Source organism: Fringilla coelebs (assembly GCF_963513975.1).
Source record: "Fringilla coelebs genome assembly, chromosome: 1".
Classification (NCBI taxonomy): Eukaryota; Metazoa; Chordata; class Aves; order Passeriformes; family Fringillidae; genus Fringilla; species Fringilla coelebs.
Genome location: NC_140028.1, coordinates 10,386,739 through 10,403,144, shown reverse-complemented (window position 1 = coordinate 10,403,144; position 16,406 = coordinate 10,386,739). Strand labels below are relative to the sequence as shown.

The following is a 16,406-nucleotide window of genomic DNA, read 5'->3' as shown; positions in this document are numbered from 1 at the left end:
AGCTACCTTATTTGAACAGTATTTGAGACAAAACCTTCATTTAGTTACTTGACATATATCTTACCATGCAGCACACAAAACTAGGGCTGCCTTCTTCAAAAACATTTATGGATATTCTCTATAGGCAGCCTGGAAATGATCAATACCTGCACTCCTTCCCAAATTATTATATATTATAGAAATATTGAAATCAGTATAAAAAAATAATATTTGTTGAAATTCCTTAGGTGAAACATTTAACACTGACAAAAGTAACTCCAGTGATTCTATAAGCATGAATCTGTGTCAGATATTTGCAGCAGGTGACCTCTCTCTTTCTTATAAACAGAAAAGAAAAATTTAATAAACTACCCCTGAAGAGTCATTAATTCAATCTATTCTCTTCCAGATTCAATCCTGGAAGGCCTTCTGCTGTGAAAGAGAATCTCTCAACCATAAGCCCAGCAGAGATTTTGGGCCTGGCTCAATTAATTGGTTACTTTTGTAAATTAAATTATATATTTTGCAACTGTTCCTCTCAATTTGCTTCCAAGTTCACAAAGCCATTAATTGACAAGTTAAATGCCAGTGCATTTAATGACTGTTCTCCAGTTTGAATCCTCACCCTTTCTCAATTTAATTTCTCCTTTGAGCTTAAGTAAGCAAGGTAACTTAAACTGTGCACTGAGATGTTTCTGAAAGAAAACCAACTTTTCTCATTCTAAATTTTGATTGATGATGCCCTAAACTCCTGCAAAGGACCAATTCTTTCGTTCAGAAATACGAATCAAAAGTTGTTTTGATTCGTGATGCAATGCGAATGTATTTGGGAATGGCACAGGGGCAGGAATTGTCAATATCCGCTGTTTACAGAGAGGTCATTCTCAAAGCAGCGGCGGTCACAGCCGGGCTGTCCCAGCAGCGTCTGTCTGTCCCTTGTCTGTCCCTTGTCTGTCCCTTGTCCCTGCAGTGCCAGTGCCCCACCGCCCCCTGGCGGCGGCGGCGCGCACTGCACCACGCCCCTCCGCTCACAAACCGCCCCAAACTGGCTCAGAGCGAAAAAAGGGGGAGCAAAGGCATCGAAATGCTATTGTGCGCTTATTGCAAAAACTCTACTTCAGACATGAAGGGAAACTGCTGCTTTTAATTGCCCATAAGAGGAAGAAATCTTCTCTACAAAAATAAACAGTAATAGAATTTAAAAAAACCCTTAAATTAGGTTATATAGCAATCTAGTTTTAGATTTCACATTAGTTATATATATCCTGACATTACCGAGGAGGTGCAAAAAATACCTTCACAGCTTTCAGAAGTTCCCGTGGCATACAAAAGTGACAGGGAAAAGGTGTTTAAGGTATTGCAAATCACGCTTTCAGACTCCTAGCACTTGTTTCTGTATTACACTCACAGAAGGAATAAATACAAATACAAGTGTCATACACTAATGATTACATGGCTGAAATGCAAAACTAACTTATGCTCAAATAAAAACAAAATAAAGGTAAACTTCAAAACATCATTTCAGAAAGAGGTATAAAATGACATCATGCTTTCAATAAAGAAAACAGGGCAAGTGCTTGAATCAAAATCATTTTATGGAAACAACTGGTGCAATAATACCCGACCTGATGATGTATGAACTGTCTGTATAATTATTATAAAATACACTGTATCACAGAGTCACTTACGTTGGGAAAGACCTTTGAGATCATCGAGTCAGACACTGTCAAGTCCTAGCCTAAACCACACCTCTGCTCGTGCACCTTTGGGATTCCCTTCTCAAGGAATGTCCTGGATTCCTTTTAATCTGTTTCCCAGAGGACCCTTGTCAGACAGGCTCCTACACAGGCCAAAGTCTGTCCCCTAGAGGTGCAAGGTGGCAGCTCTGCTCATCTCCCCCTCTTACTTGTCCAAGAATTCATGATTCCCTGTGCCCCAGACAGTCTGCATCACACTCAAGTCCTTGTCTCTTCATGAGCAGCAGGTCCAGCAGGTGCCTTCCCTCGCTGCCTCCCTCACCAGCTGAGAGGAAAGTTCTCTTCCACTCACTCCAGACACATCCTAGACATTCCTGCCCCATGAGAACAAGGGCCAGCAATTGTGAGACTTTTCCCAGCTGCTTACAGGGTATCTCATCTGCCTCTCCATCCTGGGTGGGTGGTCTCTAACAGATTCCCACCAGGACATCTGCCACCAGACACTCGACCCTACTATCACCATCCCCCAGCTCAGACACTCAAAACAGTCCCTAACCTCCAGGGCTGCCCCACTGCCTCTCCCTCCTGAAGGGTTGACAGCCATCCCTCCATCCCAGCACTCCCGTTGTGTGACCATCCCAGAACGATGGCAGCTGCAGTGTTCCTGCTGCTGGAAATGCCTTCCAGCCCCTCCTGTGTGTTGCCCGTGCTGTGTGCAGGGGTGTAGATGCACTTCAGTTGGGATATTGATGCTGACACCTTTTTGGGGGAGAAGCCTCAATTTCTACAAGAGTGTTTGGAGGCATTTCCACGCCTTATGTCTTCCGAGCCCAAAGGCCCTCGCTGGCACACACACTCCCTCAAACACTGGTGTGCTGCCCTAGGGTTACCTTGAGCAAGCCTGGTTTTGTTCCCTTCCCCTTTCTAATCTGGTTTAAAGCTCTTTCAGTGTGCACTGATAACTCAGGGGCAGATACCATTGCTCCCTGCTCAGCCTGGCAGTTACACCCCTTCCTGCATGCCATTCCATGCAAATTCCCATCCAAAGTGCCACACCGTGCCCTTGCACTGTTTGTGGGGCTCTCCAGGAGTTCCTTTACACATGTCTGGGCTGGGCCCTGTTGGCCCTGGCCCTGCCCCTGTCCCCTCAGCTGCTGTGCTGTCACAGCTGCTGTGGCTCCTGCAGCTTTCTCACTGTCCTGAGGCTCCCCTGGCTAAGGAATCCCTCCCGTGCCAGGACCAGGACTGCTCACTTCAGCAACTGCACATGTCTGTGTATACCCACACATATAAATGGGTGTGTAAAACCAGCAGCTCAAAACAATTCCTGTGCCATATTCTCAATTAAACAAGGCCAGGCTAGGTATCTTTAAGCAATAATCAGAGCAGTTACTAGATCAAAGGTATTTTGTGATTTTAACCAGGCAGCAATTGAGCCAGTCATTTCCTCTCCAATAGATGTCTTAATCATGATTTCTCACATAGTTCAAAAGTTCACATTTTGTAAAGGAAATTTTCCTAACACAAGCAAAAAACCAAAACCAAAACCCCAAAAAACTTGGCCCAGAAGTTTTTCCTTTTGCTTCTGTCGGGCTTTCTTTTCCTCAGTTACTGGGAAGCAAATGCTTACAGTACTAACTGTTATCATGTTTTATCTCTTTTTCACATTACAAAGATCAGGCTTTCATGTGTAAATGGATCCATTTATCTCAAAATTATTGTACTAAAGTAAATAACTGGGTAAGATGTGCAATTAGTAGTACATTGCCCTTTAGGGTTTGTGCAGTTAGTGTAGGAACAATTCATCTGTGTACTTGTGAAACCATGCAAAGCTGGTTGCCACTCAATCAAGAAATGGTGGGTTTAGAGTGTAAAAACTTCACATGTGTAATTTTTTTTACCACTTAATGAGACCTAGGGGGAAAACACAGAATTCCTGCTAATGGTAGAATGGACACTGCAAAGGAAAGTAACTTATATTAAAAATAGTATTTTCATTAACAAGTGTTGCTATCCTTATTTTTAAATTTCTCATGAGTGACTTATTGAATAGATATTACTAAAAGCCTTTTCAGTTTGTCTTACCTAATATCATATATTTTCAGCACTGAAAATAAGAGCATAATTAAAGACAAAATGATCATGATCACTCTGAATAAGAAAGCTAAGAATATACATTGATTCAACATTAGTATTTGAAGTACATTAGATAATTGATGCTTAAAAAAAGGTTCAGTTTGGAAAGAAAAGATAAAAGTTATACTAAGGAATTTTGTGGTTTGGGTTGATTCAGAAACAGAAGAGCCCATGAAACCAGCAATTGTCAGCTAGTCTGCCCTTCCTATTAATCTGTTAAAAATACAAACTCTTAGTGGAATAAGTAGCATAATTTAATCACAGTGTGCAACACATTTATAAGAATATTATAAAAAAAGTCTCCAAGTATATGCAAGAGAAGTATAGAATCCTGCAAGCATTCAGAAGAAACAGGATGACCTCAAAGGCTGAGGTAACAGAAATGAGAATAAATACATTTGTGCCATAAATTAAGAACTTTAGTTGCAACTGAGTAGAGGCTGTGTAATGCCTGCTATGCCATGGCATGATACAATCAGGGAAAAAAAAACCCTAGGACCAAAGGATTCTTTGATGTGGCATTTCCAGTAGGAACAGCAAATTTTACTACTGACACTTCCAGCCAGTTGTATTTCAGAAATCTGATTTAAACAGCAAAGGTACAGAGAAGAGTTAGTGTGATGAAAGGATAACTTAAATCCCAGGAGAATGAAAATATTCTTCAATCAGATAAGGTAAAATATCCTTGGTTTGTTTAGTGTAACACCCCAGACATGGATTTTCCATCCAGGCAGAGCCTTGACACAGCCACAGAAACACCTCCAAAGCCAAAGGGCAATGATGGTACATGCACAAAGTAACTTAGTGAACCCAAGAAGATTCCTCATTCTGGGTGCAAGGCAGTCAGACAACTTCTGGAAGTTACTAGTAAATTCAAATAAACTAATTTGGTTAGAAGTTGAGTCTGATGTAGTGAAGGAACAGATGAAGTGACTGTGTCTGCAGTAACAGTGGACAGGAACCACAAAGAAAGTGCCTTTGGGCTTAGGTACCTCATGTCAGAGCTGAGACAGTGTAAACTATGCAACCTTGGAGGTGTTGAAGATCCAAATTAACTTCACGATACAGAATCTATCCCTGACCTCCATGCTCATCTGGGATAAACAGGCAGAACCACTAAAATCCATTTGCTTTCAGCTGAAGTGAAGGAAACCTGGATTAGACTGCCTAACACTCCTCCAAAGCTAGTTAGCAACATTACCCCCACGCTGGATTGGCAATGAAGATTGTGCAAAATTTTATTTACCTACTGAAGCAAGTCATGGAATTACTTAAATATTGGGGTTTTTTTTAAAGCTTTTTGTAAAACAATACGCAGAAGGGCTGCTAGATGTTGGGAGCCATAATGCAGGTATGAGTTGAAAAGAGAACTAAAAAAGATGATTTTGAGAATATTACAGGCTAAAGATTTGACTAAGAACAGAAGTAAGCTGACCCTAAATAAGCTTAGATAAACTATTGAAAAAGGCACAGAGTGATTGCCTCAGTGGCTCAGGCAGCCACTGCACTCCTGTACTTTTCATTCTGTTAGGATTACTTAAATCTATAGCATAGATAACAGCAAGTAACATGCATCCACAAATGAGACAATGTGGAGAAAAATACATGAAGGTTCCAGAATTTTTAGGAATATGTCAAAAAGTTTTCAAATGAAAATTCTGGACATGAGTTATAATGATGTGCAGAGAAATTTAAAACCTCCCCATATCCCCTCCTCCAACTATTGTACCTATAAAATTATTTTTTAGCCAGTGTGCCCACTGAAAACCATGAGCAAGAGAGATGTGTTTTATGTAATCACTTTAAACTTCCCTCCTCTCCCCCACACAAGTTCAGTGGATGGCTTCCTGATCACTCAGGAACACCACAGAACTTTGCTACCCTGAACTTCACTGGGCAATGAAACAGAGGGCTACAGGGAAGGGGTTTCTTAAAAATAAAACAAGTTTTGGAAAGGCAGTTTCATCTGCATGCCCCAAAGGATGAAAACTTATGAAACTTAAAAATTGCCTGCCTCCTTCTAAAATGCAGATCCACCTGCTATCCCTTTCCTGAAGGCTTCATGTCCTAGCAGGGGCCCATGCATCTGCCAGGGTCTCACAAAGCACAGGGACAAAGATCAGATTGTTTTCTGACAGAAGGTAAGCTTAAATTTAAATACACATTCAGTGCTTTTGTTACTCTTGCTGTTTAGGGAGCTTAGTGGAAAAAGTAACAATGTGTTTTCATAAAATCTTAAACACAAGATACTCAAATGAACTTTCTAAACAAAAACACACATCTGACAAGCAAGGTTGTGTAAACTTCATTGTAAAGGATATACTCTATTACTACTCATCCAAAAGAGGAGGAAAATTCAGGTTTATGTTTTCCTACACAAAAAACCCAAACTGTTTCAAATTTCAGATGTGTCAACAGTGTCTTATGGAAGTGGAGTCTCTGCTTCCTTTTCTTTTAAATAATCTGAGAGCTGGAAGAGGGGAGATAACAAGGAGCAGCACAGTTTAAAATGAACCATAAGTGCATCTGAAAATGATGCAACTACGGCAACCTTTCCACACTGATGAACTGTCCTATGCATTTGTCCTCTGAACTGTCCTATGCACTTTTAACACAGGCATGTATACACAGAAGTTTCTAATATCACAGTATTGTTGAGGGGATATCAACCAAAACTCCACTCCAGCATTACTCACAGACTGTAGAATTTCAGCATGTTTGAAGCAGAGAATTGTGACTTTAACATAAGAGCAGTTCCATTCAACCTCTCTGACTTACCCTGTGAATCTGACATTTTCCACTCTGATAAAGCAGTTAATGTTATATTAGAAGGCAATTTTGTGATATTATAATATTATTTTATTGTGATATAAATAAGGATTTCTTTGCATAACCTCTGACATGAAAACACATGAAAACTCAATGCCTCAATTCTTTCCGAGTAGCTTTAGTGTTGTGTTGATTCCTTGTTTAGGAAGAGCTAGGAAAATGCCTAACATTTCAGAAACCAAAATACATACTTAGAATGAAATATGAACATAAATATTCCCCTTCCTGGAGAAAAAGACAATTTTCTAGGTTAGTCTGTATGAGAGCTCTACTAGATAGTGACAAAGAAATAAAGTTCATTAAAATGTGTTGAAAGCTGACAACGTACTAAGCAGTGTGTACAGATACCAGACAGGACCTCATTAAACTTCTTCAGGAAATGGGATGCATGATTAATTTCCAAGTCTTGCAGCTTTATGACAAAAAAAGAAGTTATCCTCGATCATGAAGGAACATCTAAGCCAGTACATTGTGTTTGCAATGAAAAATCCATAGCAGGCTGTGAGACAGAGCATGTAAAAGGGATGGGAGAGGGGAAGGAAAAAGTAGAATCTCGTAACGCCAACAAGCAGGTCAACATAGTATAGTTACAAGGAATACATCTGAGTCCCCAGGGAAACATGGATTACAAAATCTCATGTGAAAAATGCAGACCCTGGCAAAATCACTTTGCCTCATAATGGGAAACAAACCTGTTTAAAGAGAGCCAAGGGATCCATTTGAAAGTTGCCAGTACATGACAAAGACTGATGGAACAGTAGTGTTTAGGCACAGCATCTGAACCATGATGCCAGCACCGTCCTGTCCCTTTTACTCTTTCAGATATTGGTGAGAGCCTCTCTGCATTTTTCCTAAACAAAGTCAATTACCAGGTGAGAAATGAAGTAGTGCTAACAAAAGGTAGCAGCAGCATAGCTGCTCAAGTGCTAAACTGTACTGTTATCCTCATCACAACTAAAGATTTCTCTAACAAGTCTACTGTAAAAACACAATTTATCAATTTCTAAATTAAACATGTAAAAAGAAATTAAAGGTTTCTTTGTCCTAAAAGGTAGATCTGCGCAAATTATAATACAGCAAAAAGTTTTGTTCCATAAAAATATCATCCAGACTTGAAGATTAGAGATATCTAGGTCAAACCATCACAATCCACTGCAGCTGCAAGTCTCATAAAATTAAGTGACTTTAATTTATCAGAGTATTAGTTTATTCCTCACCCATTCAATTTCAGTGTTATGAATGAGTCTATTACAAAGTGTCCCCCAGGTCTTTTAAGTTTAGAACATGCATTGTACCATGCTACTGCATCAATAAGAAGAACATGCTGTATCTTGAAACACTGCCATGTCCTCGGTTAAAGGAAGGGCAACAGTGTTAAAATCACTGCTTGCAGGTGTAGTTTGGAGAGAGACTTACCTTTGCCAGCATTTCTAGGAGGAAGAGGAGGAGCATCAGACGTTGGAGAGGTGGGTGAGTCTGTGCTTGCAGAAGCAAAGATCTGGTTGGTAAAGGCTCCATAGGAGAGTCTTTGCTTGTCTCTGGGAGTGCTAAATGAAGGGTGAGTCAGTTTGTCTTGGGGAGAAAGGCTTGAGGAGTGACAAAAGCTTTGGGGTCTTGGAGATCTTTCCTTTTTTATAGGACTAGGCTGTGAATAGAAAAACAAAGATATGATACAGCTGTCTAAACACTAATTATAGTTAGTATATCTGGAAAATAGCACACCAGAACATAATTTAGTAAACGTGAGGTTTTTTTCTTTGTTGGACAAATAAACCCTCATTTCTCTCCTTTTCAGCAATTCAACCTGAAAGGTCCTCTCTTCTAAATGAAAACTAAGATTGTACCATCAACAAATCATCATGAACACAAAATTAGATTTAATGTTAAAGCAGGAAATACACACTAATAATATACTAAATAAAATGCCAATAAAAGCCTGGCAAGTTTTAGAATTTAATAGTAATTTTCAGAGAATACAGCACATTACTCAGACTAGACAATTATTCTCAAGTATCAAGTATATTACCCCACTGATGCCTAGTAAAGATGAGCAAACACTTTTGAAAGATCAGATTTATTTGGTCCCTGAACTAGCAATATAATCCATGATACAGCTCTTTTTAAACACATCTAATTGCTCTTTGAAGAAATTTTACACATTAGTTTTTGCCTGCTGTACGTTAATGGATGCATATGGAGCACGATCTGTTTCCCTGCAGCTCTGGTTCAGGTTATTATCTCCAGCACAGCATCTCTCATCCTCCAGAGGCTCCTCACACAGATGATTATTTTGTTCTCTACTGTCCTTCAGGACATGCAAATTACTTTGGTTTCTGAATTTTTCAGTCCCAAGTGTCACAGAAAATGAGAAGTTGTCCACACTTCTTTCTGCGGCACTCATATAAAATAGGAGAGGTGTATTCGCATTTATTGCAGAAATAGAGCATACAGTAATTAACTGACTTGCTAAAGTAGGACACTGAGGCTAATTTTTCACATGCTGTAGGATGGCAATTATTCTATGCCCTCAAGTTTTGCCTTTCCATAACTTCTTAAAAAAAAAAAAAACACACAGAAATAAATAGCACAGCACGCTTTGTGAAAAATAGAGTTATTAGAGTTATTTATTCAATAACTAGGTTTTTAATTAATTTATGGAAAAAAATTAAGTAGATAAGCTTTGGATTTCCTCCAGCTAAAATTTAACAGCTTAGAATTCTGAAGAGGATAAAGCAACAAAGTAGTCCAAATTTGCTGATTTATATTATACTGTATGTCTTGTCAAAGTCAAACTTCTGAAACAGCCCACAATAACTAGGTTGACAAAGTATATTCAAAAAGCACTTAGGCAGTCTTTAACACAGGCCTCAGAATTAGGTTTGTTTTCCCCCTAAAATATCTGTAAGAAAAGAAAGGCTGAAGTGGCTCTCTAATTACCACTTATTTCCAGGGAGCAGAGCTGTTGACAGTTTTTGTGCAAGGCTGTATCAGTAATTCACACTCACCTTATCATCCAAGTCATCGTCACTCTCATCAATTTCTTCCTGCCGAAGATTCCATTCGTACTCCACGTGCACGTGTGGGTTCAGCTTTCCTGCCTTGGCTTGAGAAAGCTGAAAGAAATAAAAAGTCTTGTTAAAATACTTGCTGTTCTTTTGGTGTTAACTAAATTAGTTTTGTAATGGCAAGAAATAAACAGGGGTATTTAGAAGTTTAAAATTATTCCAGGGTGATCACACAAACATCCTTCATTTGTTTGAGGTACAAAAAAAGAGGTAAAAGGGAAAAAGGAGAGATTTTCTCAAAATGGGCAGAAGTCGCCATGTCTGACAAACATTTGAAAAGATGACATGAAGAGAAGGTATATGCACAAAAGCAGAATTTATCTGGAGCCCTCCTTTCCAAATAGGAAAGGCAAAACCTATTTCTAAATTTTGGTACATACAGATGCCACCCCATCAAAATCACAATCCTTGGAATCAAATCAAATGAAAAGATATTTACTCTTTATTTAGATATTTTACCTCTCTCTCTCCCTGGATGAGCCAATATGTCCTAAGCATGAAATTCCTTGACTTTGCCCCCCCAAATAATGTATTTCACATTGTTTAAAAAAAACTACCTCAATGATCAGCAAAAACCTAATAGAGCAGTTCATGGTTATTCTGAGGAGATAAATTCTCCTTTTCAATGCCTAGATCTTCCATCATTGCTTAGTCCTTCATATCCTTTAAAATGTAGTCTACTTGACAGTAGTTAATTCAGGAGTGCCTTTAACCATCTTCCTGAAATAAAATTTGGAATAAAGACAGTATTTCCAATCTGTTATGTAAGTATTCATGAACCCACTTGAGCTGAAACTAAATTTAATTACACAGTTAACACTCCAGTTATGCAACAGAAATGAGTTTAGTACAACTATCATAATGCAAGCACCTAGTTATTTATCTTGTACTTTTTTACTGCCCACAGCAAAAAGTATGCTCATTCATATTTCTTTTTCACTCTTAACTCATTGCTGCTTTTGGAAAAAAATGCAGAAATATTTCCCTCTTAAAAAAAAAAAAAAAAAAAAGAAAAAAGAGAAAAGGCATAAATGCCCTATGAGAGTTAAGTGAAATAATCAGTGAGGTATTCTTGGAATTTGGATCACTATAACTAAACCATTAACTGCTAGATAAGCTCACTGATAACATCCACTTGACTGTTTGTTCTGTAACACAGCCACTCGGTCCACATTAATGGCAGATGTAACTTTTTAAAAGGGATACTATAAAGAAAAAAGCAATCCATCCCAACTGTGTGCTGCACAGGTGATCTGCTTGATCCAGCTGACAGAATTCTCAAACCACTGGAAACAGCACCTACTTACACAACAGACATGGCATTAACTGAGAGGTCAGTCCCACCTTATCAACCACACCAAAATGCTGACTTACATCCCCAGAAACATGGAAAATTTCTTTGAAGGACATTGTCTTTTGATTATTCAATAATTAATTCATGACAAGAATTTTCAATTGTCACAGGAAAGGTATTAAAATTACCAGCAGCAGAGCAAAAGCAGGTATCCTCAGATCATCAAAATTAGAAAAAAGAAGAAATTGAAATAAGTGGCAAATGTTTTGTAAATTCTCCCGGTTTTGTCTTGAATGTGAAACTGCCACAATACTTAGACTTTTTAATGCCTTGATAGCAATTAAAGTCACTTGCCTACTAAATTCATGCAGGTGGCACCTTAGAGGGCCAAGAACAAACAAGCTTGTTGGTCTGATGTGAAATCCTTACTCCTGGCTAAATGCTTCAGAGAAGTACCTGGGAAAATCCTTAACACCTTTATTTCTTGAACACCAATAATCTTTTTGGGCGGGATCTATTAACATCCCTCACACATTCTCAAAATTCCAGGAGGTTTTTGCTTTGATCATGTTCAGTAGAGGGACAAAGTCCCACAGAAGCTGGTGTTCTACATCTTTTGGTATACCAACTTCCAGACATTACACTTAAGCTTCTTCCTCCTTTTGGGAGCATAATTTTAAGTTGTTCCAATTATCCTTATAAAAGGTGACTTCAGCCATCTCTGAACTATCTGCCCTGTTAAATAATCTGAAAAATGTCATAACAGGAGACGACAAACAAAGATCCCAACCTAAAAGGTCTTGACAGTTTTAAAATCACAGGGGTTGTTAAGTACTCCTGATATAAAAGTCTTTAAGAAGAACTTTTGAGGTGATGCAGCCCAAATCTCCTTGAATGATGTATTTATTGACACATCTGACCCTCTGGTACTTAAGGTCTTCAAATACACTGGTTATAACCAGTACTGCCACTAGAAGAAAGATCTTTTTCTTAAACTGTTACAAAGAAAATTACTGTTGTGTTTTGGATAAGAAAACAGTCACCTGTGGTAGGGGGCCCTTCAGATCAACACACAGCCAGCTGGCAGCAATACCACGTGTGAGATGCAATGGTAATGATATATTAAGTAAATCACATTTTTAGAGCAAACATTCCCCTTTGCCCCAAGGCTTGGTTCTTACCAGTTCCTCACACTGCACAGCTTTCAGTCTCTTTGCTGTGTCCAGAGCCGTCTCTCCAGCTTGGTTTACTACAAAATTAACAATACAGAAAAGAGCAATTCTTTGCGATGTCTTAAGAAACAATTCATTGAATATCACTACTGGTAGTGATCAAAAATGTCTGTTTACTCTATAGCAGCTGCAGCTCTTTAAGATGCCACTCTAAGTGCTCATGCATTTCATGTGTCATCAGGTTCTTCCTGAACAGCAGCCATCTGCTGCAACAGTTCCCAAATCCCTCCTGACCACCCCAGCAGAGAATATAAGAAATTTAGTCACCTCAATCTCCACTCAATGCCTTTACCAATAATAGACTTACCTGAATAAGCAAGAGAAGCAAGCAGGTAAGGTAAAATAGCTCAAAAAAGAAAACTAATTCTAAAACTTAAAAACAAAACAAAAAAAAAGGTAAATGTTGATCCAAGCAGATTTTACTTTGATTAATATGTAGAGGCTTGAAGCCATAATTTGAAGATATTTGAACAAGAAGAAATTTAAAACTTTCTAGCTTTGTCTTTATCAAAGCTATAAAATGGTTTACAATTTAAAATAACACCTGGTAAGAAAGAAGGTGATATCTGAGGCTGCTGGGAGTGATTTATTAAAAATATGGATATTGATCTAGTACCAATATCCAACTGTGACGGACAAAAACTCTTTAATAGTTTAGAGTTAGAAGGTGCATGTTTACTGCCAGGCTGGGCAGTGTGTGGGATAGCTCCCAAATGCATACCTCAGTTTACAGGTGATTACAGAGTCCTTTTGTCTGTACAAGTACTGAATACCCAAAATACTAATGAATATTCAAAACTTTGGTACATCCCATTCCCCGCTTTGTATGGTAATTAGTTCAAAAGCTATTAAGCATGCTTAGTTTGTTCCTCGAAATGGGTCGGTGGTCCCTTTCATGGGGAGGGGTCCCAAAATGAGGAAGTAAATGAAGACTTCCTCATTCTGACCTTTCTACCTTTTCAATGCAAATATGACAAATGAACCCTTGGCAGAACTCCCGTTCCCTGTCTTCAATTGGTTTCAGAACAGAGGAGGCCTACAATTGTCTTATGTTCCTAAGAGCTATTTATCAGTTTCTATATTCTTCATTATAAACCCAGCTAACCAAACATTGTGTTGACAAGCAATCAATTATTAGTTAACTACTAACTCTTAACTTCACCAAGGCCTACCTTTATTTTGATTAACTCTAATAAAGCTTATCTCTAACTAAAACTTCAGGTCCTCTAAAATCCCTAAATTCCTTAAGGCTTAGGTCTCAGGAGGTCCTCAGGCACAGCATCTAATGGAATCCTTCCCAGATGCTCAGTAGCAAATCTCAGTAAACAAAAACAACTCCCACATGTGATGTGGATAAACCCTAGGTAAAATGTACTCTCACAGTACATCAGTAAATGCCATGGAGCTGGAACAGAGAATGCTGCACAGCACATCCAGATTGTAAAGCATTTCTGTGATCAGGAACTGAAAATGATCAAACTGAGATCTATAATATCAGTGTGAAATATTACACAGAGAATGCCAGTTAGGAATCCTAGAATTTACAATGCAGTCCTCTAGAAAGGCCTGTGACTTTGAAAGAATCCATATAGAAGAAGGATTTACTTATGGAAAGCTCTATCAGAGATGGTTCAATATGAAATGGAATGAAAACATAGTACTTCTTATGTGAAGTTCACACCCAGATAGCTTAAGGACTACATAAATTCCAAACTTTGAACTGTTAAGTATACACCTCTTATTTCAGGGTCTGTGTGAGATCACTCAAGTTCCTACGCGAGATCACACCAAAAAACAGAGCACAACACCCTCTTTCCTACAAAATAAAACCTCAAAAAACAAAGCACCAAAAAGGTGTGAACACTCCTCTGCCATCTACCTAGGAGAAAGTTCAATGGAAGGACCAATGAAGGACTTTAACTTGTTCAGATAGCTTTCCCATTGTAACTGCCAAAAATGATCACATTAAATTCTCTGATTTGTGATAATATTGGAATTTATTCTAAAGGCCTATAAAAAGGCAAAGGAAACCAGTGACTTCTGCCACTAAACTATGAACTTCAGTTTATACAGCAGTTCTTTACCAGGCAGTGGATGAAAGTAATGGTGATGAAAAAAAAGGGAGAAATAAAATCCAGTTTGCATCAGCTGTTAAAAAAATTTCTATACCACTAACTGACTGAATGTAAATGTTTACAGACAAGCTGATCACATTTAACTCCTGGGCCTAACAAGCTGGATTAATGGGATGCCTTCCTAACTCAGGAAAAATGGGATCAGCTTTCTCAGCTGCCTTTCAGCTTCTCTTTGCACCTACCTGTGAGACAGGAGTAACACTTGCTGTACCTGTATCGGTTCATTTGTCATAGGGGCATACAAAAAGTTTAATTGAAAACAGAATATCTGTTTGCTCAGTTAGGATAATCTCTTGTTCTCTGGATGGTCTCCCTTCCCTAATCAGTGGCAGCATTGACTGGGGTGTGCTGGATGAAACCACAGCACCAGCTGCCATTGATATAAACAGAAATGTTGCTATCAGAATTAAGTGCTGTGCACATAAAGCCCACATCCCTAAGAGTGGAATTAGACATTTAAAGCATTATAACATACAAGTTCTAGCATAAACAATGAACCTAAATTCCAGGCAGTTTAAAATTAGTCAGAAACAGAACTCTGAACTCTGTTTAGGGTCTGCCATTAGTATTTCATATTAGAAATTTTTGTCACTATTATCTTCTAAGAATTCAATTTCTTAACTGAATGTTTCCTCTAAGCTTGCTGTTGACAAGGTCTTCATCTTTCTACCACAGTTTTATTTTAGAAGTTTACTTACCACAGAGAAATAAACAAAAGTGGCTAAAATAATGGGAAGTAATTTTAGGAAATCTGTATTTCCTGGTTTTAAATAATGAACTTACCTACATCAATAGTTGGCTTCCCCCTCAAAAGCAATTTCAAACACTCAGGCTTATTATATATACTGCAGTAGTGTAGAACTGTATTACCCAGTGCTGTTTGTTTGTCCAGGTTTCCACTAAAAAAACCCAAAAAACCAAAAAAACAAACAATCAAGAAGAGTATAGTAAGTAGCTGTGCTATTCATTTCAGATCTAGCATCCATATAAATAAAAACTACTGGACAAATATGAAGTAGGACAAAAAAATTAAATCAAACATTACTTTCAAAGACTACTAAGAATTCTTCCAAGGACACTGGAAATACCTGAACTGTGATTGAAAAGGACTGAAAATCTACAGATGTTCATTCAAAAAACTAAAGATGTGAAAGTCAGAGAGTCAGACCTCTCTAAGGTCATGCCAGCTGCCCCTTTACTGTAATTCTTTATTCAAACGCACTAAATTAGCCCAGTAGAAATATCTGAATAATTCTGATGCAGCTAAAATAGGTTAATAAATCCCATGCAGTCAAGGAACTATCAAGAGGGCAGCTGTGAGAATGAACAAGAGAGTTGTAAGAAGGAATGTAAGGACAACACACTGAGTTAGGGAAAAACCAGATGTGCAAAGGGGCTCACAGGGCTTTTTAAAAACTGTACTTCATCCAGTTTTCAACTTCCAAACCCAGGTTTTTCAGAAACTGTTACTGACATTTTGGGAACAATAAAATATTTTCATAAACCAGAAAAGCAAAGCTCAGGAGATGGATGACAGCTTTTCCCAGCGTTACCCATATTGGACAGTAAGAGCCCACAGGGTTGTAAAGATGCTCCTAAATTTGAGACTGCCACAAAAAAACACACAGCAGACAGAAACACACACAAGGTTATAGTTGTCTGAAGAAACCAGGAAGCTTCATAACAAAAAAAAAAATCTAAATAATCATCCAAAATATAAAATCTTTTAATGAAGGTGAAAATAGTAATTTGGGTTTCTAAAACATTTTTCAAATTATGATCTTAAATAGCTTGAAAATATTGGAATGTTATTTTTCATTTGTTACTTTAATAACACTCTCCTATAATCAGCATTCACACTTTTCATTAAGGTTTTTTACCTCTATGAATACATCCCTTGACAACAAAAAACAACTCAGCCAATAAACTAGATGTTGAAAATTACTTATTAAGTTCATGCTCTCAATAGCTTTAATACAGTTTATGAACTATTGGAACACCTTTTTCAAAGTCAGTCTAGCATCTGTTAATAATTTTCT

The 16,406-nt window shown here is 38.1% G+C and overlaps 1 protein-coding gene across 1 annotated transcript in view; it reads right to left on the bottom strand.

Annotated features, from left to right (window-relative positions):
• The window catches only part of ASAP1 (ArfGAP with SH3 domain, ankyrin repeat and PH domain 1), a 141,921-nt gene that overhangs the window by 17,916 nt on the left and 107,599 nt on the right, over window positions 1-16,406 (bottom strand). The window contains 6 exon segments of the mRNA XM_084222200.1: window positions 3,578-3,590; window positions 3,593-3,633; window positions 8,058-8,286; window positions 9,647-9,754; window positions 12,182-12,249; window positions 15,151-15,266. Coding sequence (XP_084078326.1) covers window positions 3,578-3,590; window positions 3,593-3,633; window positions 8,058-8,286; window positions 9,647-9,754; window positions 12,182-12,249; window positions 15,151-15,266 — 575 coding nt within the window.